Genomic DNA, 25,619 nt, shown 5'->3' with positions numbered 1-25,619 from the left:
GGCGACCTCCACCACCCGCCTGGCGCTAAACTGGTGCTCCTACAGCCAATGGGAAGCTGCGCACGCCTCCTCCATGCCGGAAGGAGCGCCGGAAATAGCGTTTGCACATTCATGCGCGTGCGCACTGTGGCCCACTGCGGCGTCTGCAGGACCATGAACCGGCCCAAGCCACAAAAACTTTGCCAACCCCTGGCCTAGCCGTTTCAGCTTAATACTTTGGTTCTTAAACAAGGCACTACATTCTGTCAGTTTCCCCACCGTATATCAATCACACTCCTGAGGTACTTCTAGCAGTATAACAGACCCAGGGGACCCCCTCATCCCCCTTCACTGGCTTGGGATTCTTCTCTCCCCTCATGACTGACAGGAGACCCAAGGAGATGCTATCCTCACAGCTCTACTTCTCCTGGCTCAGACTCAGCCCTCCAGTTCACTCCTGTCTGAATACTTTCCCTAGACATTACACACTGTCTTCCAGTCTAAGCTCAGAGGCTCCTTCTTCTAGCTGTAGATATTTTCCTGAGCGCGGTTGTTCCACACAGACCAGAACCAGCTCTCCTTCTCTCCCTCCAGCTCTCTCTTCAACCATCCCTCCATCTGAGCTCTTTCTCAGAAATGAGTCCTTTTATACTCCTTCTCAAAGTGCTGGCTCCACCCCCTCTGACTAGCTGTCTTGGTAGCCAATCAGAGAGAGGCTCCAGCCCTCTGGTGGAGTTCTGAGGAACTGCAGCCCCAGCCCCTGCTCTGGCTCAGCTGTCCTTCAGGAGGGGCTCACAGCATCCACAGCCCAGCAGCTCTTGCTTCCTCAGTGGACAGCTTTGAGGTCAAGCGCAGAGCAAGTCATGCCTGTGTCTCCTCAGCCCAAATGCGCAGGCCTCTCCCATGCATGCCCCGCTGGGCCTCAGATTCTCCGCCCTAGGAGGATGTGGCATCTAGCCGGGTGAGAACAGGTCCACAGCTGTTCACTTCAGACCCGCAAAGGCCTTCTGAATGGAAACACGACCGGAAGCCTGGAAGTTTCTGGCAGGACATTAATCTTGAAAGTCACAATAGGCGGCTGCTTTGTGTCTGGCGTCCGCAGGGGTCTCCGCCCGCCCCCTGGGCACAGGGTACAAAGGGCACCCCAGCTTTAGGGACAGAGGCGGGGGAAGCCGTGACGCAGTGCAGGAAGGCAGCATGTTTTGCACCCCACCCACTCCGGTCTTTGTGTCGGAGAGAAAGGGGGGTCCCCCTGGGACTGAGCTCAGAACACAGGGACGTGCAGGGCTGGGAGGATCCCCCAAAGTCATCCAGTGCAGGGAGAGAGGGCTGCTTGCCCAACCTGGCAGGCACCTGCGTTTTTGTCTGGGTGGTGAAGAATGGCCAGGGGTTTCAGTGCGAACAACTTGGTGGACTGGGCCCCTCTGAAGCCCTGTGTGTTCCACTCTGAGCACCAAAACACCTTGAGCTGGGAAAGGGCTTGTGGAGGAGAGGTCCCCACAGTGACTAGCACAGGTGTGGGGAGGGTAGCTGCTCTTGCACTCCTGCCCTGTTTGGGGGCTTCCCATCGGGGCACCCGGAGGGCCACAGGATGCTGGACTCAAAGGGCCGCCTTACGTTAAATATACATAATAGGTTTTTTAAATAATAATAATAATGATGATGATGATGATGTTGCATCAGAACTACTAGGAAGAAAACAATCAAAGTTGTATGATGTAAGAGCTGCACAAAAGCTGTGTTTTCCAAATAAATAGAGGGAAGATCGTGTAGAAAAATAAATGCAACAAATCACATTGTGAAAGCCAAATTTCTCCATTTCATTTTTTTTAATGATATTTTATTGAAGTTTCAAAAAAAAAAGTTACAAAGGTGATAAGAAAATAGAAAAAAAACAAAAAAATACAAAATACAGAATAGAAAAAAAGAAAAAAGAAACGATTAAAAATAAGTCCATCTTTCAATGTCTTGCCTTTCATTTACTTGTTTCCCTGACCTCCTCTCACCTCCCTTTTTTGTATTCCATTTCGAATGATTAATTCAGCAAGACTGGAAGAAATTTAAGGACTATTTACAGAAACACTGCAAAATTAATGAATGTTAAAATGATGTCGGAATGAAATGAAGCGGTTTTAGCAACAATGTTAAAAAGGAGTGTGTAAAAATGGCTTGTTAATAGATGAAAATATAAGGCTATAATATGTTAAGATAAAGAACTAAGATAAAAACAAAGAGGCAAATTTCTCCATTTCAGTGGAGGAAAGAACATTTTGTGTTTCTGAACCTCATCGAATCATAGAATTGTAGAGTTAGAAGGGATCCCGAGGGTCATCTAGACCAACCCTCTGCAATGCAGGAATCTCAGCTAAAACAACTGGATGCATAAGAAATGAACTTCCAACAAACAGCATAGAAATGCCTTCCTTACCCCCAGAGACACGTAATTTGTGTCTTCATTTCCCTGCCATAGCCAGTGTCCACATATTCTGGTACCACAATGAGAGGTTTAATCCCTTTAGTGTCTTCCATTTCTGGCCCATGGAAGGTCTTAGGGATGGAGAGCTTTGTTTCGTCTCCAGGCAGTCTTTTGCAGACAGCTGTGGCCTCCACCACCTTTGAATTACTCCATGTTGCTTATATTCCACTGTAACTTGGCCTGTTTGGACCAGGCCTCTGATGCCTTCTGAACAGCACCTCGTTTTCTCAGCCCTCAACAAAGAACTAACATTTTTATTCTTAATAAGACTGGGCAGCTGGAGAGGCCTTGGCATTTGCTGCTGCCCTCGAAATCACAAACCCTCCGTCATCCAGAGGCACCGTCCTTGCGGCCTCTTCCAGTCAGGCAGGGCCAACTGGCAACAGGAAGGGAAATGAATCATCGGCGCTTCAGGTGTGTCTGAAAAGCAAACGGGAGCGTGGCCAGTGGGTGGCCCCAAATTTCAGTGGCCAGCAAACCAACGGGACGGGAACAAACAGGCCTCTGTGTGCCTTCAGGCTGAGCTCACGGCCTGGCATCTCCCTAGAGGCAGGGGCTGCCTCCATTTCCCACCCTTTCTAGCTGATAAACCTTTGTGCATTTGGTGACTAAATTTGGTCAGCCAGTGTGGTGTATCAGACTGGGACCTGGGAGATCAGGGTTCAAATGTGCACTTGGCAATGAGGCTCAGAGCTTGTAGGGCAGCAGCTGAAGAAGGAACAAAAAGGGTTTTCTTGTGTGAGTTTCTTGTGGCTGATTAGCTGCTTTCTCTGTGCAAAGGTCAGAGGGGGCAGGGCTTCTGTTGAGGTAGGGGATTAGCTGTGGGAGGAGCTTGTCAGAGCTTGTAGGGCAGCAGCTGAAGAAGGAACAAAAAGGGTTTTCTTGTGTGAGTTTCTTGTGGCTGATTAGCTGCTTTCTCTGTGCAAAGGTCAGAGGGGGCAGGGCTTCTGTTGAGGTAGGGGATTAGCTGTGGGAGGAGCTTGTCAGAGCTTGTAGGGCAGCAGCTGAAGAAGGAACAAAAAGGGTTTTCTTGTGTGAGTTTCTTGTGGCTGATTAGCTGCTTTCTCTGTGCAAAGGTCAGAGGGGGCAGGGCTTCTGTTGAGGTAGGGGATTAGCTGTGGGAGGAGCTTGTCAGAGCTTGTAGGGCAGCAGCTGAAGAAGGAACAAAAAGGGTTTTCTTGTGTGAGTTTCTTGTGGCTGATTAGCTGCTTTCTCTGTGCAAAGGTCAGAGGGGGCAGGGCTTCTGTTGAGGCAGGTGATTAGCTGTGGGAGGAGCTTGTCAGAGCTTGTAGGGCAGCGGCGCGCGCAGTTTGATCCATCTTTTAGATTTAGGGGAGCTAGTCTCAAACGTTTGTTGGGGGAGATATAGGTTTATTTGGGGGGATTTATTTGTCCTGTCTTCACGCTTTTTATGATGGAGGACCGCTGTAGTCACCCCCAACGACACCTTCTCAATATGGAGGGTGAGGGAACAGCTGCAGTCGCCTGTGGTTCCTGCGCAATGTTTGCCATCTTGCCAAAGGTTGCAGGCAGCTTTACATGCAGCAATTGCATGTTGATTGCCCTCTTAAAAGACAAAGTCCAGCAACTGGAGGAACGTGTAGCTACGCTCCAAAGAATTAGAGAGCTGGAGCTCTTCTTGGAAGCAACAGAGCACACCGTCTCCACCAAGGAGGAGACAGGGGACTCCCCAGAGAAGGAGGCTAGTTCACCAACACAGGAGCCAGATATATGGAGAAACGTGACTCAAAGAAGTAGGAGGCCCAGGGTTCGCTCTGATTGTTTAGAAATACGCAATCGCTTTGAGGTCCTTTCCCCTAGCATGGAAGACGAAGAGCAGACTCCATTTGAGGATCTCTCCCTCAGAATCACAGAATCACAGAATCACAGAATCATAGAGTTGGAAGAGACCACAAGGGCCATCGAGTCCAACCCCCTGCCAAGCAGGAAACACCATCAGAGCACTCCTGACATATGGTTGTCAAGCCTCTGCTTAAAGACCTCCAAAGAAGGAGACTCCACCACACTCCTTGGCAGCAAATTCCACTGTCGAACAGCTCTTACTGTCAGGAAGTTCTTCCTAATGTTTAGGTGGAATCTTCTTTCTTGTAGTTTGGATCCATTGCTCCGTGTCCGCTTCTCTGGAGCAGCAGAAAACAACCTTTCTCCCTCCTCTATGTGACATCCTTTTATATATTTGAACATGGCTATCATATCACCCCTTAACCTCCTCTTCTCCAGGCTAAACATGCCCAGCTCCCTTAGCCGTTCCTCATAAGGCATCGTTTCCAGGCCTTTGACCATTTTGGTTGCCCTCCTCTGGACACGTTCCAGTTTGTCAATGTCCTTCTTGAACTGTGGTGCCCAGAACTGGACACAGTACTCCAGGTGAGGTCTGACCAGAGCAGAATACAGTGGCACTATTACCTCCCTTGATCTAGATGCTATACTCCTATTGATGCAGCCCAGAATTGCATTGGCTTTTTTAGCTGCCGCGTCACACTGTTGGCTCATGTCAAGTTTGTGGTCAACCAAGACTCCTAGATCCTTTTCACATGTAGTGCTCTCAAGCCAGGTGTCACCCATCTTGTATTTGTGCCTCTCATTTTTTTTGCCCAAGTGCAATACTTTACATTTCTCCCTGTTAAAATTCATCTTGTTTGTTTTGGCCCAGTTCTCTAATCTGTCAAGGTCGTTTTGAAGTGTGATCCTGTCCTCTGGGGTGTTAGCCACCCCTCCCAGTTTGGTGTCATCTGCAAATTTGATCAGGATGCCCTTAAGTCCATCATCCAAGTCGTTGATAAAGATGTTGAATAAGACCGGGCCCAAGACAGAACCCTGTGGCACCCCACTAGTCACTCTTCTCCAGGATGAAGAGGTACCATTGATGAGCACCCTTTGGGTTCGGTCAGTCAGCCAGTTACAAATCCACTGAGTGGTAGCATAGTCAAGACCGCATTTTACCAGCTTCTTTACAAGAATATCATGGGGCACCTTGTCAAATGCCTTGCTGAAATCAAGGTAGGCTACATCCACTGCGTTCCCTTCATCTACCAGGCTTGTAATTCTGTCAAAAAATGAGATCAGGTTAGTCTGACATGACTTATTTTTCAGAAATCCATGCTGACTATTGGTGATCACAGCATTCCTTTCTAGGTGCTCACAGACTGTTTGCTTAATGATCTGCTCCAGAATCTTCCCTGGTATTGATGTCAGACTGACTGGGCGGTAATTATTTGGGTCCTCTCTTTTCCCCTTTTTGAAAATAGGGACAACATTTGCCCTCCTCCAGTCTGCCGGGACTTCGCCTGTTCTCCAGGAATTCTCAAAGATGACTGCCAGTGGTTCTGAAATCACATCTGCCAGTTCTTTTAATACTCTTGGATGCAGTTCATCTGGCCCTGGAGACTTGAATACATCTAGACTAGCCAAGTATTCTTGTACTATCTCCTTAGTTATTCTGGGCTGTGTTTCCTCTGCTGAATCATTTGCTCCAAATTCTTCAGGTCGGGCATTGTTTTCTTTATCGGAGAAGACTGAGGCAAAGAAGGCATTGAGGAGTTCAGCCCTTTCTGTGTCCCCTGTTTGCATTTCACCATCTTCTCCTCTGAGTGACCCCACTGTTTCTTTGTTCTTCCTTTTGCTACGAACATACCCATAAAAGCCTTTTTTGTTGCTTTTAACCTCTCTAGCAAGCCTGAGTTCATTCTGTGCTTTAGCTTTTCTGACTTTGTGTCTACACGTGCTGGCTATTTGTTTGAATTCCTCTTTGGTGGTTTCCCCCCTTTTCTATTTTTTGTACACATCCTTTTTTAATCTTAACTCAGTTAAAAGTTCTTTAGATAGCCACCCTGGCTTCTTTAGGCACCTTCCATGTTTCCGTCTCATTGGTATTGCCTGAAGTTGTGCTTTTACTATCTCCCTCTTAACAAACTCCCAGCCATCATGAACTCCCTTTCCTTTTAGTATTACTGTCCATGGGATCTCACCAAGCACTTCCCTAAGTTTTATGAAGTCGGCTTTCTTAAAGTCGAGAATTTGAGTCCTAGTATGCTTGGCTGCTCCTTTCCGCTGTATGGTAAACTTCAGAAGAGCATGATCACTCGCGCCTAATGATCCTTCCACTTCTACCCCACTAACCAGGTCATCAACATTGGTTAGGACCAGATCTAAAATGGCTGTTCCTCTTGTTGCTTCTCCCACTTTCTGGACAATGAAGTTGTCTGCAAGGCCAGTGAGGAATCTGTTTGACCTTATGCTCTTGGCTGAGTTTGACATCCAACAAATATCCGGGTAATTGAAGTCCCCCATTACTACTATCTCCCTTCCTTTTGCATGCTTGGCCATCTGTTCCAGGAAGGCATCATCTATGTCCTCCGTTTGGCTTGGGGATCTATAGTAAACTCCCACAATGAGGTCACTGTTATTCTTCTCTCCCTTAATTTTGACCCAAATGCTCTCACTTTGGCTTTGAGGTTCTAAATCTTGGATCTCTTCACAGGTATACACATCCCTGACATATAACGCCACTCCTCCTCCTTTCTTGTCTGGTCTGTTTCTCTGAAATAGATTGTATCCCTCCATTATTACATTCCAATCGTGGGACTTATCCCACCAGGTTTCAGTGATTCCTATTATGTCATATTTAGTTTGCTGTACCAAGAGCTCAAGCTCATCTTGTTTATTTCCCATGCTTTGCGCATTAGTGTACAGACATTGAAGTCCATTAATCATTCCCCCGTGTCTCTTATTTAAGGATTTTTTCCTCCCACCACTAGGTCTGCGTGCTGTTTGCTCCATTCGGTCTATGACATTTGGATGATCATCTTCATCAATTGATAGACTCCTACCTTCAGGAGCACTGTCTCCCTCCCCCACATTAGTCAGTTTAAAGCCCTCCTGATGAGGTTTCTGAGATTTTTTGCAAAAACATTCCTCCCAACCGTTGTGAGGTGCAGCCCATCGCTTGCCAGAAGTCCATCTTCAAGAAACTGCATTCCGTGATCTAAGAATCCAAACCGTTCCTGTTTACACCATTTGCGAAGCCAGTTGTTCACTTCCACTATTTTTCCCTCTCTCCCTGGGCCACGTCGTTCAACTGGGAGGACAGATGAGATGACAATTTGTGCATTTAATTGCTTCAGTTTCCTGCCCAGAGCCTCGTAATCTCTTTTGATCTTCTGGAGGCTATTGCTTGCAGTGTCATTGGTTCCCACATGAACCAAGAGGAAGGGGTATTTGTCAGTGGGTTTTATGATTCCTTGCAGTCGTTCAGTTACATCTTGGATCTTAGCCCCGGGGAGACAGCACACTTCCCGAGACATCTTGTCAGGCCCACAGATCACTGCTTCTGTTCCCCTCAGTAGGGAATCCCCTATCACCACTACACGCCTCCTCTTAGGTCTGGTCGGGGTTCTTCCGTGAGCTGTCCGTTCCAAGGTCGCCTGCACATTCCCTGAGGACTGCCTTTGCTGCTCGTCTTCATATACCTGATCGACTGTAATGAGGGAGAGATCCTCAAGTGGAGTCTGCTCTTCGTCTTCCATGCTAGGGGAAAGGACCTCAAAGCGATTGCGTATTTCTAAACAATCAGAGCGAACCCTGGGCCTCCTACTTCTTTGAGTCACGTTTCTCCATATATCTGGCTCCTGTGTTGGTGAACTAGCCTCCTTCTCTGGGGAGTCCCCTGTCTCCTCCTTGGTGGAGACGGTGTGCTCTGTTGCTTCCAAGAAGAGCTCCAGCTCTCTAATTCTTTGGAGCGTAGCTACACGTTCCTCCAGTTGCTGGACTTTGTCTTTTAAGAGGGCAATCAACATGCAATTGCTGCATGTAAAGCTGCCTGCAACCTTTGGCAAGATGGCAAACATTGCGCAGGAACCACAGGCGACTGCAGCTGTTCCCTCACCCTCCATATTGAGAAGGTGTCGTTGGGGGTGACTACAGCGGTCCTCCATCATAAAAAGCGTGAAGACAGGACAAATAAATCCCCCCAAATAAACCTATATCTCCCCCAACAAACGTTTGAGACTAGCTCCCCTAAATCTAAAAGTTGGATCAAACTCATTACAGTCGATCAGGTATATGAAGACGAGCAGCAAAGTCAGTCCTCAGGGAATGTGCAGGCGACCTTGGAATGGACAGCTCACGGAAGAACCCCGACCAGACCTAAGAGGAGGCGTGTAGTAGTGATAGGGGATTCCCTACTGAGGGGAACAGAAGCAGTGATCTGTGGGCCTGACAAGATGTCTCGGGAAGTGTGCTGTCTCCCCGGGGCTAAGATCCAAGATGTAACTGAACGACTGCAAGGAATCATAAAACCCACTGACAAATACCCCTTCCTCTTGGTTCATGTGGGAACCAATGACACTGCAAGCAATAGCCTCCAGAAGATCAAAAGAGATTACGAGGCTCTGGGCAGGAAATTGAAGCAATTAAATGCACAAATTGTCATCTCATCTGTCCTCCCAGTTGAACGACGTGGCCCAGGGAGAGAGGGAAAAATAGTGGAAGTGAACAACTGGCTTCGCAAATGGTGTAAACAGGAACGGTTTGGATTCTTAGATCACGGAATGCAGTTTCTTGAAGATGGACTTCTGGCAAGCGATGGGCTGCACCTCACAACGGTTGGGAGGAATGTTTTTGCAAAAAATCTCAGAAACCTCATCAGGAGGGCTTTAAACTGACTAATGTGGGGGAGGGAGACAGTGCTCCTGAAGGTAGGAGTCTATCAATTGATGAAGATGATCATCCAAATGTCATAGACCGAATGGAGCAAACAGCACGCAGACCTAGTGGTGGGAGGAAAAAATCCTTAAATAAGAGACACGGGGGAATGATTAATGGACTTCAATGTCTGTACACTAATGCGCAAAGCATGGGAAATAAACAAGATGAGCTTGAGCTCTTGGTACAGCAAACTAAATATGACATAATAGGAATCACTGAAACCTGGTGGGATAAGTCCCACGATTGGAATGTAATAATGGAGGGATACAATCTATTTCAGAGAAACAGACCAGACAAGAAAGGAGGAGGAGTGGCGTTATATGTCAGGGATGTGTATACCTGTGAAGAGATCCAAGATTTAGAACCTCAAAGCCAAAGTGAGAGCATTTGGGTCAAAATTAAGGGAGAGAAGAATAACAGTGACCTCACTGTGGGAGTTTACTATAGATCCCCAAGCCAAACGGAGGACATAGATGATGCCTTCCTGGAACAGATGGCCAAGCATGCAAAAGGAAGGGAGATAGTAGTAATGGGGGACTTCAATTACCCGGATATTTGTTGGATGTCAAACTCAGCCAAGAGCATAAGGTCAAACAGATTCCTCACTGGCCTTGCAGACAACTTCATTGTCCAGAAAGTGGGAGAAGCAACAAGAGGAACAGCCATTTTAGATCTGGTCCTAACCAATGTTGATGACCTGGTTAGTGGGGTAGAAGCGGAAGGATCATTAGGCGCGAGTGATCATGCTCTTCTGAAGTTTACTATACAGCGGAAAGGAGCAGCCAAGCATACTAGGACTCAATTTCTCGACTTTAAGAAAGCCGACTTCATAAAACTTAGGGAAGTGCTTGGTGAGATCCCATGGACAGTAATACTAAAAGGAAAGGGAGTTCATGATGGCTGGGAGTTTGTTAAGAGGGAGATAGTAAAAGCACAACTTCAGGCAATACCAATGAGACGGAAACATGGAAGGTGCCTAAAAAAGCCAGGGTGGCTATCTAAAGAACTTTTAACTGAGTTAAGATTAAAAAAGGATGTGTACAAAAAATGGAAAAGGGGGGAAACCACCAAAGAGGAATTCAAACAAATAGCCAGCACGTGTAGACACAAAGTCAGAAAAGCTAAGGCACAGAATGAACTCAGGCTTGCTAGAGAGGTTAAAAGCAACAAAAAAGGCTTTTATGGGTATGTTCGTAGCAAAAGGAAGAACAAAGAAACAGTGGGGTCACTCAGAGGAGAAGATGGTGAAATGCAAACAGGGGACACAGAAAGGGCTGAACTCCTCAATGCCTTCTTTGCCTCAGTCTTCTCCGATAAAGAAAACAATGCCCGACCTGAAGAATTTGGAGCAAATGATTCAGCAGAGGAAACACAGCCCAGAATAACTAAGGAGATAGTACAAGAATACTTGGCTAGTCTAGATGTATTCAAGTCTCCAGGGCCAGATGAACTGCATCCAAGAGTATTAAAAGAACTGGCAGATGTGATTTCAGAACCACTGGCAGTCATCTTTGAGAATTCCTGGAGAACAGGCGAAGTCCCGGCAGACTGGAGGAGGGCAAATGTTGTCCCTATTTTCAAAAAGGGGAAAAGAGAGGACCCAAATAATTACCGCCCAGTCAGTCTGACATCAATACCAGGGAAGATTCTGGAGCAGATCATTAAGCAAACAGTCTGTGAGCACCTAGAAAGGAATGCTGTGATCACCAATAGTCAGCATGGATTTCTGAAAAATAAGTCATGTCAGACTAACCTGATCTCGTTTTTTGACAGAATTACAAGCCTGGTAGATGAAGGGAACGCAGTGGATGTAGCCTACCTTGATTTCAGCAAGGCATTTGACAAGGTGCCCCATGATATTCTTGTAAAGAAGCTGGTAAAATGCGGTCTTGACTATGCTACCACTCAGTGGATTTGTAACTGGCTGACTGACCGAACCCAAAGGGTGCTCATCAATGGTTCCTCTTCATCCTGGAGAAGAGTGACTAGTGGGGTGCCACAGGGTTCTGTCTTGGGCCCGGTCTTATTCAACATCTTTATCAACGACTTGGATGATGGACTCAAGGGCATCCTGATCAAATTTGCAGATGACACCAAACTGGGAGGGGTGGCTAACACCCCAGAGGACAGGATCACACTTCAAAACGACCTTGACAGATTAGAGAACTGGGCCAAAACAAACAAGATGAATTTTAACAGGGAGAAATGTAAAGTATTGCACTTGGGCAAAAAAAATGAGAGGCACAAATACAAGATGGGTGACACCTGGCTTGAGAGCACTACATGTGAAAAGGATCTAGGAGTCTTGGTTGACCACAAACTTGACATGAGCCAACAGTGTGATGCGGCAGCTAAAAAAGCCAATGCAATTCTGGGCTGCATCAATAGGAGTATAGCATCTAGATCAAGGGAAGTAATAGTGCCACTGTATTCTGCTCTGGTCAGACCTCACCTGGAGTACTGTGTCCAGTTCTGGGCACCACAGTTCAAGAAGGACATTGACAAACTGGAACGTGTCCAGAGGAGGGCAACCAAAATGGTCAAAGGCCTGGAAACGATGCCTTATGAGGAACGGCTAAGGGAGCTGGGCATGTTTAGCCTGGAGAAGAGGAGGTTAAGGGGTGATATGATAGCCATGTTCAAATATATAAAAGGATGTCACATAGAGGAGGGAGAAAGGTTGTTTTCTGCTGCTCCAGAGAAGCGGACACGGAGCAATGGATCCAAACTACAAGAAAGAAGATTCCACCTAAACATTAGGAAGAACTTCCTGACAGTAAGAGCTGTTCGACAGTGGAATTTGCTGCCAAGGAGTGTGGTGGAGTCTCCTTCTTTGGAGGTCTTTAAGCAGAGGCTTGACAACCATATGTCAGGAGTGCTCTGATGGTGTTTCCTGCTTGGCAGGGGGTTGGACTCGATGGCCCTTGTGGTCTCTTCCAACTCTATGATTCTATGATTCTATGATTCTATGATTCTATGACCCAGAAGCCTCTCACTGCCTCTCAGCCTGACCTCCCTCGCAGGGTTGTTGTGGGGATTCAGTGAGGAGAGGGAGGGCCAGATGTGCTACCTTGAGCTCCGTGGAGGAAAAGGTGGCATAGGAATCGAATGCAAACATCATCATAATAACTAATAATAAATAATTTTGCATTCTTGCCATATCAAGAATTATAATAAGGTTTTAATTCAGTGTTTTGTTATCCCTGGAGGGCAGCAGACATAGCAGGAAGTCCTGTGTCTTTCCACAACAAATTTCTCCTGTAGTTTAGAGCATCAGAAGAGGCTGCTGGATCAGGCCAATGGCGCATCTAGTCCAGCATCCGGTTCTCACAGGGGCCAACCAGACCAATTCACATATTGCTTTGAAAATATTATCTTTTATATATTGTAAAGGATCTTGGCTGCATGCAATAAACTTGTCTTAACTTGACTATTTCCTCCCCCCCAAGCCAGCGTGGCCAGAGGTTGCTGGTGATGGAGCTGTGTGGCCCCACAGCCTCCGGAGGGGCGGGTACAGGTTCCCCATTGCTGCCCTGGAGTTTTCCCAGGTTGCCCCCTAAGAAGAGAACTGCTTTTCCAAAACCTGCCAGACTCTGCAGAGAACCTGCTTCTCACTCTCATTTCTTTGCTGCATCAAGTCATTGGTCGCGTGTCCACCTGTCAGGGATTCTTCAGCTGTGATTCCTGCTTTGCAGCAGTGATGGACTAAATGGCCCTTGGTAGTCCCTCCCAACTCTACAACTCTGTGATTCCAAGTCCCTCTTTCCCCTCTCTAGGTCCCCCCGCCAAGTGTGAGGGCTTCCCAAGAGGTCCTTGGCTGTCCATGGCAGGAGATGCCCCTTTGGTCGGATTCAGGGCTTATTCTCAGGTTGTTTGCTCCTACGACATCCTTGCATGGCGGGTTGCTTCTGACCTCTAGAATTTGCCCCCTGCCCCCTCATTGTTGGAAAGCTTGTGAAGGTGTATCGAATAAGATCACACCTGCCAAAAGGAAAAGGTGCTTTGTTTTGCAGAAGTGCTTCATGGCACACTCAAATGTGCATTTTTTCCAAGAAAAACTGGAGGGCTGTGTGAGAGAAGCCTTTTTGCTAAACTGGTGCTCCCCAGCTGATTGGGGTGATGGGAGTTGAAAAAGGCTGCTGCGGGGGGCTGCAGCTTCTCCTCCTGTTACAACACCCCTAAACAACACCCTGTGAAAAGGAGTGGGGATCCCAGGCTGCCCCCACCCCAGATGAGCAGAGCCCTTGGGCAAGTGGACTGGATGGGACTTGGCAGCCACCAAGTGTAATGACAGGCCGCGTAATGAGAAGTATGCAAAGCCAGCCTCTCCCATGGGAAAGCTTGTCAGACAAGGCTGCCGGCAAGTAGAAAATCACAGGGGGATGGTGGCTTTTGCAGGTCTCCCCCCGCCCCCCACCCCCCTCCCTGTGCTGCCAGAACTTGGAGCAAAGGCTGCACAGAACTGCCTTTGCCTTGATTACACGCGGAAGAGAAGAGGCAGAAGGCTTGGCCCTTTGGCAGACGCCTTCACCTTTTATTGTGACTGTCAGACTTGGAGGGCGAAACTCCTTCTCTCTCCTACCCCCCCCCCAGGGGGGGAGATTTCTAGTTTCAGCCCTGAAGTTTGTTTACAATCCTGGTGCTTAGTTACTAGATCAGAAGCATGTGCAGAGGGCCTTCCCATCACCGCTACATCACTGCAACAGGTTTCAACTTCTTAGCAAGGATTCAGACCTCATTACCATAGCAATGGTTAAAATTAAAAGCACCACCTTGGATTTACTCTAGAGTGAAGTGTTTTGAACGCTCTGAAAGTGCTTTATTAATTCATTGGAGGTTTTTAAGCAGAGGTTGGATGGCCATCTGTCAGGGATTCTTCAGTTGAGAATCCTGCATTGCAGAGGGTTGGACTAGATGACCCCCTGGGGTACCTTCCTACTATTCTGTGATTCTAATTATTTAACCTGCTTCCTTTGCAGAAGTCTGGACCCAAAGCATCATCTAGTCCAACCCCCTGCAATGCAGGAATCACAACTATTTCTATTATTATTAGTAGTAGTATCATTGGTCACATGTTGCTGATTGGGGAGGCTTCCTGAGCTGGGGAGGCTGCCCGGGGGTGTTTGTGACGGCAGCTGCAATACCTGGGAGTTGGCCTCTTTCAGCTCTGTGGGAGTGGGCCCTGAGCAGAGAGTGGGCCCTGAGCACCTCTACACATCTGAGCAGAGATGTGTAGAGGTGCTCACTCAGTCTCAGAGCATCCACCAGAGATCCACCTCAGCCTCAAAATGACTTCCCCTGCTCCGGATTAGGCTGGTGAAATGAAGAGAGCTAAGCCAGAAGTTGACTCTGGTGGGAAAGGATGGTAGGATCAGTTTCTTTCTGGTTCTGAAAACAAATCCCTGGGCTCAGAACCAGAGCTGGACTTTGGGCCTCAAATATGCCGCCCGCTGCCTCTCACACTTCATTCTAAATAGTGGTTGTGGTGCCTCCAATACTTTGTGCCCAGTGCAACTGAGCTGGCCATGTCCCCCTAAATCTGCCTCTGTCAGAATGTGCTCAGAGGCAGCCTTTTCTTCCTTAGCACACAATTTGCTGTTCCAGAAATCTTTGCCTTGGTGACGGAGCAGCTCAGGGCCCCCTGAAACTTCAAATCCTCCTGTCTTTCTACATCCCGAGGAAGCTGGGCTTTGGGTGGGGTTGGGCTGGTGAAAGCTGCCCTTGTTTCCTTGCCCTGCTGGCGTCTGTGCCGTAGAGCAACCACATCTGGGCGTGGGTAGGCTGGTGGCCAGCCCCACCGTCCTCCCCACAGTGCTCTTTGAAGCAGGCCCTGGTGGGGCGGCTGGCAGATGGGACAGAGCAGCAGCAGCAGCAGCAGCAGCGTAGAGTTCCTCCAGCCTCCCTCCTTTCCCCAGTTCCTCCCCACATCACTCTCCTGTGTGCCTGCGGAGCACATCTGGCACATGGAAATTGTTGCCGTTTCAGCCCAGGAGGACGAGCGCCAGGCAAATCCAGCTTCTTTGCACTCGAGAGCCCAAGGTGGGTGGTATTTGGAACGCAATTAGAGTTTCAGGTGGGATGGGGATTTGCACCCAGAGCCAGGTCTGAAGTTAGGCAGGGGTGGGGGGTCCTTGCCTTTGCAGGCATCTTCCAGACCCTTTCTTGCAACAGGAACACAGGAGCTGACTTTTCCTGAGTCAGACCCCTGGTGTCTACACTGACTGGTAGCAGCCCTCGGGGGTTTCAGGCAACCAGTGGTCTTTGCCATCGCTTCCTGATCCCTTTCAGTGGTAATGCCTGGGATTGAACCCAGGCTCCTCTGCATGCAAGGCAGGTGCTGCGCCACTGAGCTATGGCCCTCGGCACATTCAGCTTTCATTTAAAACAGCCAAAGGAACCCAACACAGCAAGTTTCTAGTCCTCTTCGTTCTGGAGGCACAAACAGGTGTTGTTTTGCCCTAATGGCTTGGTAAGAGTTAAAACTGCTCCCGCCACAGAGTTCCAAGGTGATTGACAAGCCCTTGGTGCTGGGGGGCGGGAGTTCGCTGAAAGTTTTAAAAGTGAAATCAATTTAATTTAAGCAGATTAGTCTACCTGCAGTTGGCACTGCAGTTCCATACAGGTTTACAGGCTCTCGCCCCAGTGTACACTTTTAGTAGAAATGATTTCAAGACATTTTGGTGACTGTGGCAGAAATCCCATAGGGATTCTGTAGGGACTACAGGAACTGACCCTTTGTTTCTTTTTTGATGTATCCAAATTTTGCCATTTGGGCCATAGGCAGGACTATGTTTGTCTGGAATACGTCTTCAAAAAATGAAGACAAGGGATTCCCTGAGCTTACAGAGTCCTTCCTAGGACCACGCCCCGCCCCCAACTGTCATTACTAAATATGTGAGCACACAACATGAAAGCTTGGATGCGCTAAAGGTCTTTGGACACGGATGTGAGGATGCAGCTAGGATTTCAACAGCTTGTCAATGGGACATAAGAAGAGGCAGAGGCCATCTCGCCCAGCCTCCTGTTCTGACAGGATTTGCCAAGGGCTTCCTGTGCTCCTCTGGTTTCCAGAGACTGTGGAGGCAGAGCAGAGCCATGGTGGCTAACAGCCCTCAATAGCCCTCTCCTCTTCTAAAGTCATCCAGGCTGGTGTCCCTCGCAGCCTCCTGTGGGAGGGAGTTCCCCAGTTCAACTCTGCGCTGCATGAAGAAGGACTTTCTTTTATATCCTGGCTGAATCCTCCAACATTCAGCTTCGTGGGATGTCCAGGAGCTGTTATGGGGGGAGGGGGGGAAGCTTCTCACTCACTTTGTCTCTAAACTAAAAAGTCCCAAATGCCGCAACCTTTCTTCATAGGATCCTTTTAGTGGCCCTTTTCTGAACCTTGAAAAGCTTGAGAAATCCGCATTTGGCTGTGTAATATATATATAACTTATGGACTTTGGCTAATTTGGGGGAAAATGCACACAAGCCGCACATTTCCAGGGGGGGTGGAGAACCCACAAGACTTTGGACTTAGATGTCCCACACTCTACATCCGGATGTCTCAATTTATATTGACATGCCACCTTCTCTTTCTCTTCTCATTTATTGCTTGCTTGCTTTATATATACCATATGACATAATCTCCTGCTATTGCCCTTTTGGGTTGTTAACAATGTTAAGAAAGATTTGCAAAAATTGTGGCACGCTCCCTTCTGTTCTGTATTTTATTCCATTCCTTTTCCCTCTCCCAGACCAGGTGTGACCCTCTCTGCCCCTCGCCACAGCCCTCATGGCAAATCTGGAAGACGCGGCCCACGCCAGCCCCAGCGAGTCTGCCGAGAGTCCGAGTGAGGAGCTTTCCCCACAGAACGACTCCTTCCCACTCTCCTCACTGGCCAACCTGTTTGAGAATGAGGAGGGAGCCCCCTCGGCCGAGGCTGCGCGAAGCCCCCCAGGAGCCGGGGATGGAAAGCAGAACCTCCGGATGAAATTCCATGGGGCTTTCCGCAAGGGTGTTCCGAACCCCATGGACCTGCTGGAGTCCACCATCTATGAGTCTTCGGTTGTGCCAGGACCCAAGAAAGCCCCCATGGACTCCCTCTTTGACTACGGCACTTACCGCCATCACCCGAGTGACAACAAGAGAAGGCGCAAGAAGGCCCTGGAGTGAGTATGGCGGCTGGTCCGGCTGGATGGTGGCGTCTTCTTGGGCTGCAAAGGGGCTGGGAGCTGAACTCCCTTGGCTGGTGCTGGGTCGGGGCAAGCCGTTCAGCCTCAGAATATAGAATGTAGGATGCAGAACTGCAGGGGTGGAAGAGAGCCGAAGGGCCATCTAGTCCAGGACTCCTGCAATACAGGGGTCACAGCTAAAGAATCCGTGACCGGTGGACAGCCAAGCTTAGAAACCTCCAAGGAAGGAGTCTCCACAGCCTCCTGAGGGAGCCCATTCCATTGTCAAACGGCGCTTACTGTCAGAATGTTCTGCATAATGTTAAGCTTTAGTTCTTCCTAATATTTAGTCAGAATCTCCTTTCATCTGCAGAATATATTCCAAAGAACATTTTTTTAAAACCCAGAAAAGGGGAGCAGTCAGAAAAAAGCGTAATGATGATTCACCCTTCACCAGCAGGTCTCAGGACGAGTTAAAAAGAGGGTCTGTAGGGAAGGAGCTGGGCTGACCTGAGTCCTTTACAGCTTTAAACACAAACACCTTGATTTGGGCCCAGAAACAAACTGGGGTTGTACAAAATCGAAAGGGAACCCCGGCCAGTAATCTGGCTGCTGAGCCGCAACTATATGCTGCCCCTGGGAGCTTACACTGAAGGCTGGCTCTTAAATTATTATTATTGTTCTTCTATTCTTATTAATTTTTTATACCCCCCTCCTTCTGAAGATCACAGGGTGGTTCACAACATAAAAATACAAACAGAGTATCTGTAATGTCTGAAAAGTCTGAGATGCATAATTTCTAAGGAAGATCCCTGGAGTTCTGTATTTCTGTCTGGACCTTCCCACTTTTTGCAGTTAATTTCCTGAACAAGTTGAAAATTGGGGGTGGGAGGAAGGGAGCGAGGAATGACCGCTAACACAGTTTTGAAACACCACTAGAAAACAAGCATTTTGCAGGATTCACCACGAAAGGGCATTTTTGCAAGACTGTTTCTCCAAATGAATGCCTTGGGTGGTGGGATACATTCCCATGGCGGCCATTTATCACCTAAGCAAACAATTGGCAGAGTGTAGGCTCTGGTGGGACGTATTGCAAAAGGAAGTGTGTGCACTGACTTGGCAGGACATCAAATTCAGGATGAAAAAGGGTGTTTCATTCCCCCCTCCTTCAAATTCTGACACTAAAAATGTACCCTGTCGTGAGGTCATTTTGGTAACAGAGGGAAAAAAGCAAGAGGGAGAATTGGTTTTAGGAAGCGATACTGGAGCCCACAAGAGTAGGTCCCTGTAATTGGTGATGCGATGATAAAGAGAGGATCCTTGAGCATGTGAAGAATGCCTCTCTCTCTCTCTCTCTCTCTCTCTCTCTCTCTCTCTCTCTCTCTCCTCACCTGGATTGGATAGCCCTCCCTGTTGAAACCCAGCAAAGGCTCCTTCCCCTCCCCAGCTAGGGAGAGCATCTTGTTCCCACATGGCTCTTTGGGGCAGGTGTGGCAGGAGTGGCGCCTGGTCAAAGAGTCCTCTGTTGAGCCCTCCTGCCTTGGCTGTGGATGGGCCTGGGGGGGGGGAGAGGCAGGGTTGCACCAGCTAGATGAATGGGCTGCTTGAGGAACAGGGGCACATGGGTGCCAAGAACCCCACAAGGTGCCAGGAGGCCTGGGGTGGGCACACTGCACCTCTCTCTCTCTCTCTCTCTCTCTCTCTCTCTCTCTCTCTCTCTGAGGCCCAGCCCCATCCCTCCTCCAGGCTGCTTTGGAGACAGAAGATGGATGAGGTGGAGAAAGGGGGCATTCATTGTGGGAGCGATAGATACACCTTTTGCTCCTCTGTGCCAAGAAACTCCAAGGGTGCCTGTGCTTTCCCAGGTTTGGTTTCCTGGGAATGAAGGCCGATGGAGAGACTGGGGTGTTTTATTTGCACCTCTATACAACCTTAACAGAGGAAGGAGGGACTCAAGAGCATCCAGACCCCAGCAGATCTTGCCTCTCCTTTAGGGTTTCAGGGCAGCCCCAAGGCACAGCTTTGGGGTCTAGCACAGAGTAAGTCCAGCCTCTGGGTCTCCAGCTTCAAGCATCAGCCAAAAACTCTCTCACACAAACTCCTTGGCCTGTCATTCCCCATCCTAGGATGAGGAGGCATCAACTCAGTGAGGTGGGGGAAAGGCCTGCCCATTTGTCTCTATGGCAACCCCTTCAAATAGGTAAATGATGATACTATCCTGACCAGCCAAGGCCATTGCCTTGCAACAAAAATTGTGCAGCTGATTTAGAGGCTTGTTCTGCTAGACTGTAAACCTTACCGGATACAGAATCATGGATGTGGAAGGAACCCACAGGTATCGTCCAGACTGACCCTCCCAATCTATAAGTACAGGGTGTATATAAACACAGAGGCCAGAGATCAGCCCCAAAACCTATTTGCAAGGCCTGGAATATGGGTTACAGTGCCCTTTTGTGTTTTTTTTAAAAAATGTTTATTAAAGTTTTACAAAACGTACATCACATATAACAAAACAAAAACAAATCAACAGACAAAAAATAACAAGAAAAAGAAGAAAAAGAAAGAAAATTCCACTTTTAAGTTTCAAAATTCCATATCCCTCTTTCCTGACCTCCTCACATCTCCCTTTTTTGTATTCCTCTTTACTCCGTCAGATTCAGCAAATTCTAACCCATTTCCAACCTCGTTTATAATTATATATTTCCACTTATTATGTCTCTAATTTCCCTTATCTTGATCCTTTACTCCACCTTATATACTTTGACATAATATTATTCTAGTCATACCCCCTCCTTATTAAAATTCTTCTTTTCATAACTCTTTTAACCATATCCCAAATGCCATGTTACCCTCACATCCCACATCATTTTAACACTCAAACATTTTACAATATTTTTGTAGGTAGTTCTTGAACTTTTTCCAATCCTCTTCCATCAATTCTTCTCCCTGGTCACGGATTCTGCCGGTCATTTCTGCCATCTCCATGTAATCAATCACTTGCATCTGCCACTCTTCCACGGTGGGTAGATCTTGTGTCTTCCAATACTTGGCGAGAAGTATTCTTGCTGCTGTTGTTGCGTACATAAAAAATGTTCTGTCTTTCTTTGGCACCAATTGGCTGACTATGCCCAAAAGGAAGGCCTCTGGTTTCTTAGGAAAGGTAAATTTAAGTACCTTCTTCAGTTCATTATATATCATTTCCCAGTAAGCCTTAACCTTTGGGCACGTCCACCAAAGATGAAAGAATGTTCCCTCAGCTTCTTTACATTTCCAGCACTTGTTATCAGGCAGGTGATAAATTTTTGCAAGCTTAACTGGGGTCATGTACCACCTGTAAATCATTTTCATAATATTCTCCTTTAAGGCATTACATGCCGTAAACTTCATACCGGTGGTCCACAACTGCTCCCAGTCAGCAAACATAATGTTATGACCTATGTCCTGTGCCCATTTAATCATCGCTGATTTGACCGTTTCATCCTGTGTATTCCATTTTAACAGCAAGTTATACATCTTTGACAAAATCTTAGTTTTTGGTTCTAGCAATTCTGTTTCCAATTTTGATTTCTCCACCTGGAAGCCAATTTTTTTATCCAAATTATAGGCCTCTCTTATTTGATAATAATGAAGCCAATCTCGCACTTTATCTTTTAATTTCTCAAAACTCTGCAATTTCAGTTTGTCACCTTCTGGCTCCAAAATTTCCCAATATTTTGGCCATTTGGCCTCCATATTGAGCTTTTTCTGAGACTTAGCTTCCATTGGCGACAACCACCTTGGGGTTTTGCTTTCCAACAAATCTTTATATCTTATCCAGACATTAAACAATGCTTTCCTGACAATATGGTTTTTAAATACCTTATGTGCTTTAACCTTGTCGTACCACAAATATGCATGCCACCCAGTTACAGTGCCCTTTTGCAGCCCCCAACAACCAAAGCTGCCCCTCCCACATCTAGGACTGGAAGCTGAGGCGTCAACTCTGCAGGGTGTGATAAATCCTGGCAACTTTGCAGTGGACTTCAGTTCCTCCAGGCGGCTGTGTTGCCTGCCACCTCTGAGGCTTGTTTGGCCCAGAGCACACGGAGGTTTGCTCACCCGTTTGCTCCATCCCCAGGAAGAAACCCCCCAGCACCAAGGGGCCTGCCCCCCACCCGCCCCCCATCCTCAAGGTGTTCAACCGGCCCATCCTCTTCGACATCGTCTCCCGGGGCTCCACCGCTGACCTGGACGGGCTCCTGCCCTTCCTGCTGACCCACAAGAAGCGCCTGACAGACGAGGAGTTTCGAGGTGAGGGGGCCGAGAGGCAGGGGCACCCATGGGTGAAGGAGGGTGTTGAGCAGCCAGTGGCTGAGGTGTGCTGCCAGGGGAGTTGGGTGCTCCCTGGGAGGGGACCTGTAGCTGGCATGAATTCTGCAAATGCAGACTTGCTTCTTTAGCCTGACGAGGGCTGAATCTACACTGACCTGTTTAATGTTATTAGGATGAAATTAGATATATCATTCTAAAATGTCACAGGGCATATGGGTAAATGAAAAGCATTTCATATCTTGTTTTCTCCATAAAAACACAGTTTTCCTACTGTCTGTTCTTGGTTCCTCTGCAGCGCCCTCTGGTGTCTCATTTTAATAATGCATTATGAATCTTACAAGCAGAATGTAATGTGTCCATCTGTGTTACGAAAACCAATCCTTAACCCTTCCTTAACATGATAAACCATGAGTGTAGATCAGCCCCAGGCAAGGGAAGGGAAAGGGGGGCAGCAGGGGTCCTTGAGGTACACGTGGCAGGATTGTTTATTTTATTGCATTTCATAGAATCCCAGGATTGTAGTGTTGAAAGGCACCCAAAGGGTCCCTTGTCAAATTTCCCGCGAGGCAGGGACTTGTATCCCCCTGTGTTCTCCAAGGAGCTCAGTGTGGCTCTTCTCCCCCTCCTTGTGTGGTGTGTCTGGGCGAGAGGCAGTGACGGACACCCAAGGCCACCCAGGGAGCTTCATGACCAAGCGGAGGTTTTGAACCCGGGTCCCTGGGTCCTCGACTGACATGACAGCACACTGGCTCTTTCCCGCCTACTGGATGCTGGGAGTCTTTCTCAGTTCTCCTCCTCCGCTTGAGATGGGCAGGAGCTTTTCCAGAGCATGGCTGGCATTTCAAATATCAATTGTGGATTGTGTTGTGGAGGCTCCTTGGGCTTTTGTCCCTGTAGCCCAACAGGTTGGCCAGGTTTTTGTTTTGTTTTTTTAATTGTTTCAAAATCTGCTTGGCCACAGACTACAGTGGGGCAGAAGACGTCTGTGTCTGTGTGTCTGTGACACTTCCCCTGTTTATGCAGGTTTTTCGTTTTGTTTTAAAAGACCTTTCTCCAGCAGCGGGGGGGGGGGGGGGAGAGAGAGAAAGAGACCCAGCCTGATCATGGCTCCTAGCCCCCTGGCAGTCTGAGGCGGCGGACGCTAGGAATGCCACTTGCGGAAGGCGCAGGAGGGCAGAGATGCTCTTGCGCTCCGCTGCTGCTGCTGCTTGGGGGCTTCCCATTGGGGGCATCCTGGTGGCCACTGTGCAAACAGGACGAGATGGGCCCCCCCTGGCCGCACCAGCCAGGGCTTCCATGCTGTTCTTAGAGCATTCCAATGAGGTTTCCTCAGGTGGATCAGAATTCTTAAAAAGCAATTCTTATGGAGATTGACAAATAGCTTGTCGTGCTGTTGAATCCCTCAGCTCACTTCACAGCCACAGTCCGTCCTGAGCCCAAGATTCTGTCCAGCTTTAGGTTTCTCTCTTTAAATATAAGCTGTAGAAAGCAGCTTTAAAACACAAAAATATGATTCAGAATGCACTTAATTGCTCGTGCACAGCATTATTGATGATGTGCAGCCAGGGCACTGGAACATCGTGCTTTGCACATGCTCAGTGCATAGGGGAGCATGCAGAAGAGATGGGAATGGACCTCAGTTTGTCAGCAGAGGGTGATGCAAATGCACATATAGAACCATAGAATTGTAGAGCTGGAATTGTAGAGTCCGACCCGCTGCAATGCAGAAATCACAGCTAAAGAATCCCTGATGGATAGCTATCCCACCTCTGCTTGAAAGCCTACTAGGGAGACCATTCCACTGTCAAATGGCTCTTACTGCTAGAAAGCGACTGGAGAGTGTCTACAGTTCCTGATGAGGGTTGGAGAGACCTGGGTTCAAAACCCCCACTCAGACTCAAAAGGGCCAGCCACTGTCTCTCAGACTACCTCACAGGTCTGTTGTGAAGTTAAAAATAGAAGCTGGGGGGTAACAACATACACTGCCTGAGCTCCTGGGTGAAACGTTGAGAGGTGAACATTGTAAAGTAGTAATTGCTGAGCTCCTTGTCTGTGATGCAACATCCTGTTCTGTCCATCCCTCCCTTCTCCCACCCCAGAGCCCTCCACTGGCAAGACCTGCCTCCCCAAGGCCCTGCTGAACCTCAACAATGGCAAGAACGACACCATCCCATTCCTGCTGGACATCGCGGAGAAGACAGGCAGCACGCGGGAGTTCATCAACTCGCCCTTCCGGGATGTCTACTATCGAGGTGGGAGGGGGACTCTGGCAGGAGCAGTTTGGGGGGGGGAAGGCAGCTGCTCCAAGGTGGGGCACTGGGGACCGTGCCTGGCGACTGGGGTGAGCTTGGCCTCAATCCCACCTTGAAATGATTGTCCAAGGGGCCTCAGTCCCATCCTTGAGTCCTGGTCAAGCCAGTTCTCTACAGGCTCCTTTCCCCCATCTTTTTACTTTGGTTCTGCTATCCAAGGAGAGTGGGAAAGAGCTGAACGCCCAGCCCTGAGATCCCGCCAGGCACTTCTTTCTGGGCTTCTCAGTCCTGAGGGCCAGAAACTTGTTCGTTTGTTTTTAAATGAACACCATTATTATTACAGTGGTTCCTTGGGTTACAGACGCTTCAGGTTACATACACTTCAGGTTACAGACTCCGCTAACCCAGAAATAGTGCTTCAGGTTAAGAACTTTGCTTCAGGATGAGAACAGAAATCGTGCTCCAGCAGCGCGGCGGCAGCTGGAGGCCCCATTAGCTAAAGTGGTGCTTCAGGTTAAGAACAGTTTCAGGTTAAGAACGGACCTCCAGAACAAATTAAGTACTTAACCCGGGGTACCACTGTATTTATTAAATTTATCAATCACTTTTCTTGCCACAGAAACTCAAACTGACTTATAATATTTTAAGCAAAAAACAAGCACATATATACATTAAAGCCAGCATCAAAAAACAAACTCCAGTCTACGCTAAAACATCCCACCCACGCAGGAAGGCCTGATGAAAGAGGAATGCCTTGGCCTGGCACTTAAAGATTTGTAATGATGGCGCCAGGCAAGCCTCCCCAGGGAGAGCATTCTGCAAGGAGGGAGCAACCACTGAAAAGACCTCGTTCTTGTCTTGCCACACGGAGCAGGGCCTCAGGTGATGAGCACAGGCTCTGGGCTGGTTTGCATGAACTGAGCTGGTCCTTGAGGTACTGGGGTACTGAGCCATATAAACAAAGGCAGGGGGGGTCACACCTCATGCTCCACCCACTTTCCCTTCTGGCCACACCTACCACTGGCAGGCGAGATTCCAAGTGAGCTGAAGTGACCAGGCGGTGGCACTCTGGTCTGATTTGTGGCGGAATCGCAAGAAAACATGTTAGAGGGTGCCACAGGCTTGGCAGCGACTAGATGGGAGATTGGCTGGCAAGCCTAGTGGTGAAGCCTAGTGGCTTATGCCTGAATGGTGGTTCGGGTTGTGTGTCCCTTCCAGGCCAGACTGCACTGCACATTGCGATTGAGCGGCGCTGCAAGCACTACGTGGAGCTGCTGGTGGAGAAGGGGGCAGACGTCCACGCACAAGCCCGGGGGCGCTTCTTCCAACCCAAGGATGAGGGCGGCTACTTCTACTTCGGTGAGCGGGACAGGGAAGCCTCAAGATCCCTCCGTGGGGTCTGTCCCGATTCTCTGCCAGTAGCCGCTGCTGCTGCTGCTTCTTCATGAATGTTGTTCTTTTTTCAAAAGCGTATAAAAGAGGAGCTTGCAATCTGATTCTTTTTCCAGCAGAGAACACAACAGAGGAGGAGAGAAAGGCATGGCAGAATGAGGAGAACAAACCACAGCTACAGATGTTGTAGGTTGGGTTAACTGGAGATGGAGGTGCATTTAGGTGCCTGGAGACAGGAGATCTGGAGGCAGACAGGGGCACCGAGGAGGACAAGTTTTGCCATGGGCACATTTGGATTTTAAGCAAGTGCCATTGGATCCGTCAACTAG

At 48.3% G+C, this 25,619-nt stretch overlaps 1 protein-coding gene across 4 annotated transcripts in view; it reads left to right on the top strand.

The window, feature by feature from the left end:
- The window catches only part of TRPV4 (transient receptor potential cation channel subfamily V member 4), a 56,204-nt gene that overhangs the window by 12,024 nt on the left and 18,561 nt on the right, over positions 1-25,619 (top strand). For 3 of the 4 annotated variants that reach the window (XM_053362311.1, XM_053362312.1, XM_053362313.1), the window contains 4 exons: positions 16,918-17,332; positions 21,453-21,625; positions 23,746-23,898; positions 25,117-25,257. In XM_053362311.1, coding sequence (XP_053218286.1) covers positions 16,956-17,332; positions 21,453-21,625; positions 23,746-23,898; positions 25,117-25,257 — 844 coding nt within the window. In that variant the 5' untranslated portion in view covers positions 16,918-16,955. Of the gene's footprint in view, positions 1-15,196; positions 15,221-16,917; positions 17,333-21,452; positions 21,626-23,745; positions 23,899-25,116; positions 25,258-25,619 lie in introns of those variants that run through there. The other variant, XM_053362314.1, reaches the window with a different exon arrangement.

The sequence above is a fragment of the Podarcis raffonei genome, chromosome 13, assembly GCF_027172205.1.
Source record: "Podarcis raffonei isolate rPodRaf1 chromosome 13, rPodRaf1.pri, whole genome shotgun sequence".
NCBI classification, from domain to species: Eukaryota; Metazoa; Chordata; class Lepidosauria; order Squamata; family Lacertidae; genus Podarcis; species Podarcis raffonei.
Note: the sequence above shows the minus strand (reverse complement) of the source record. Positions and strands in the feature narration are given on the sequence as shown.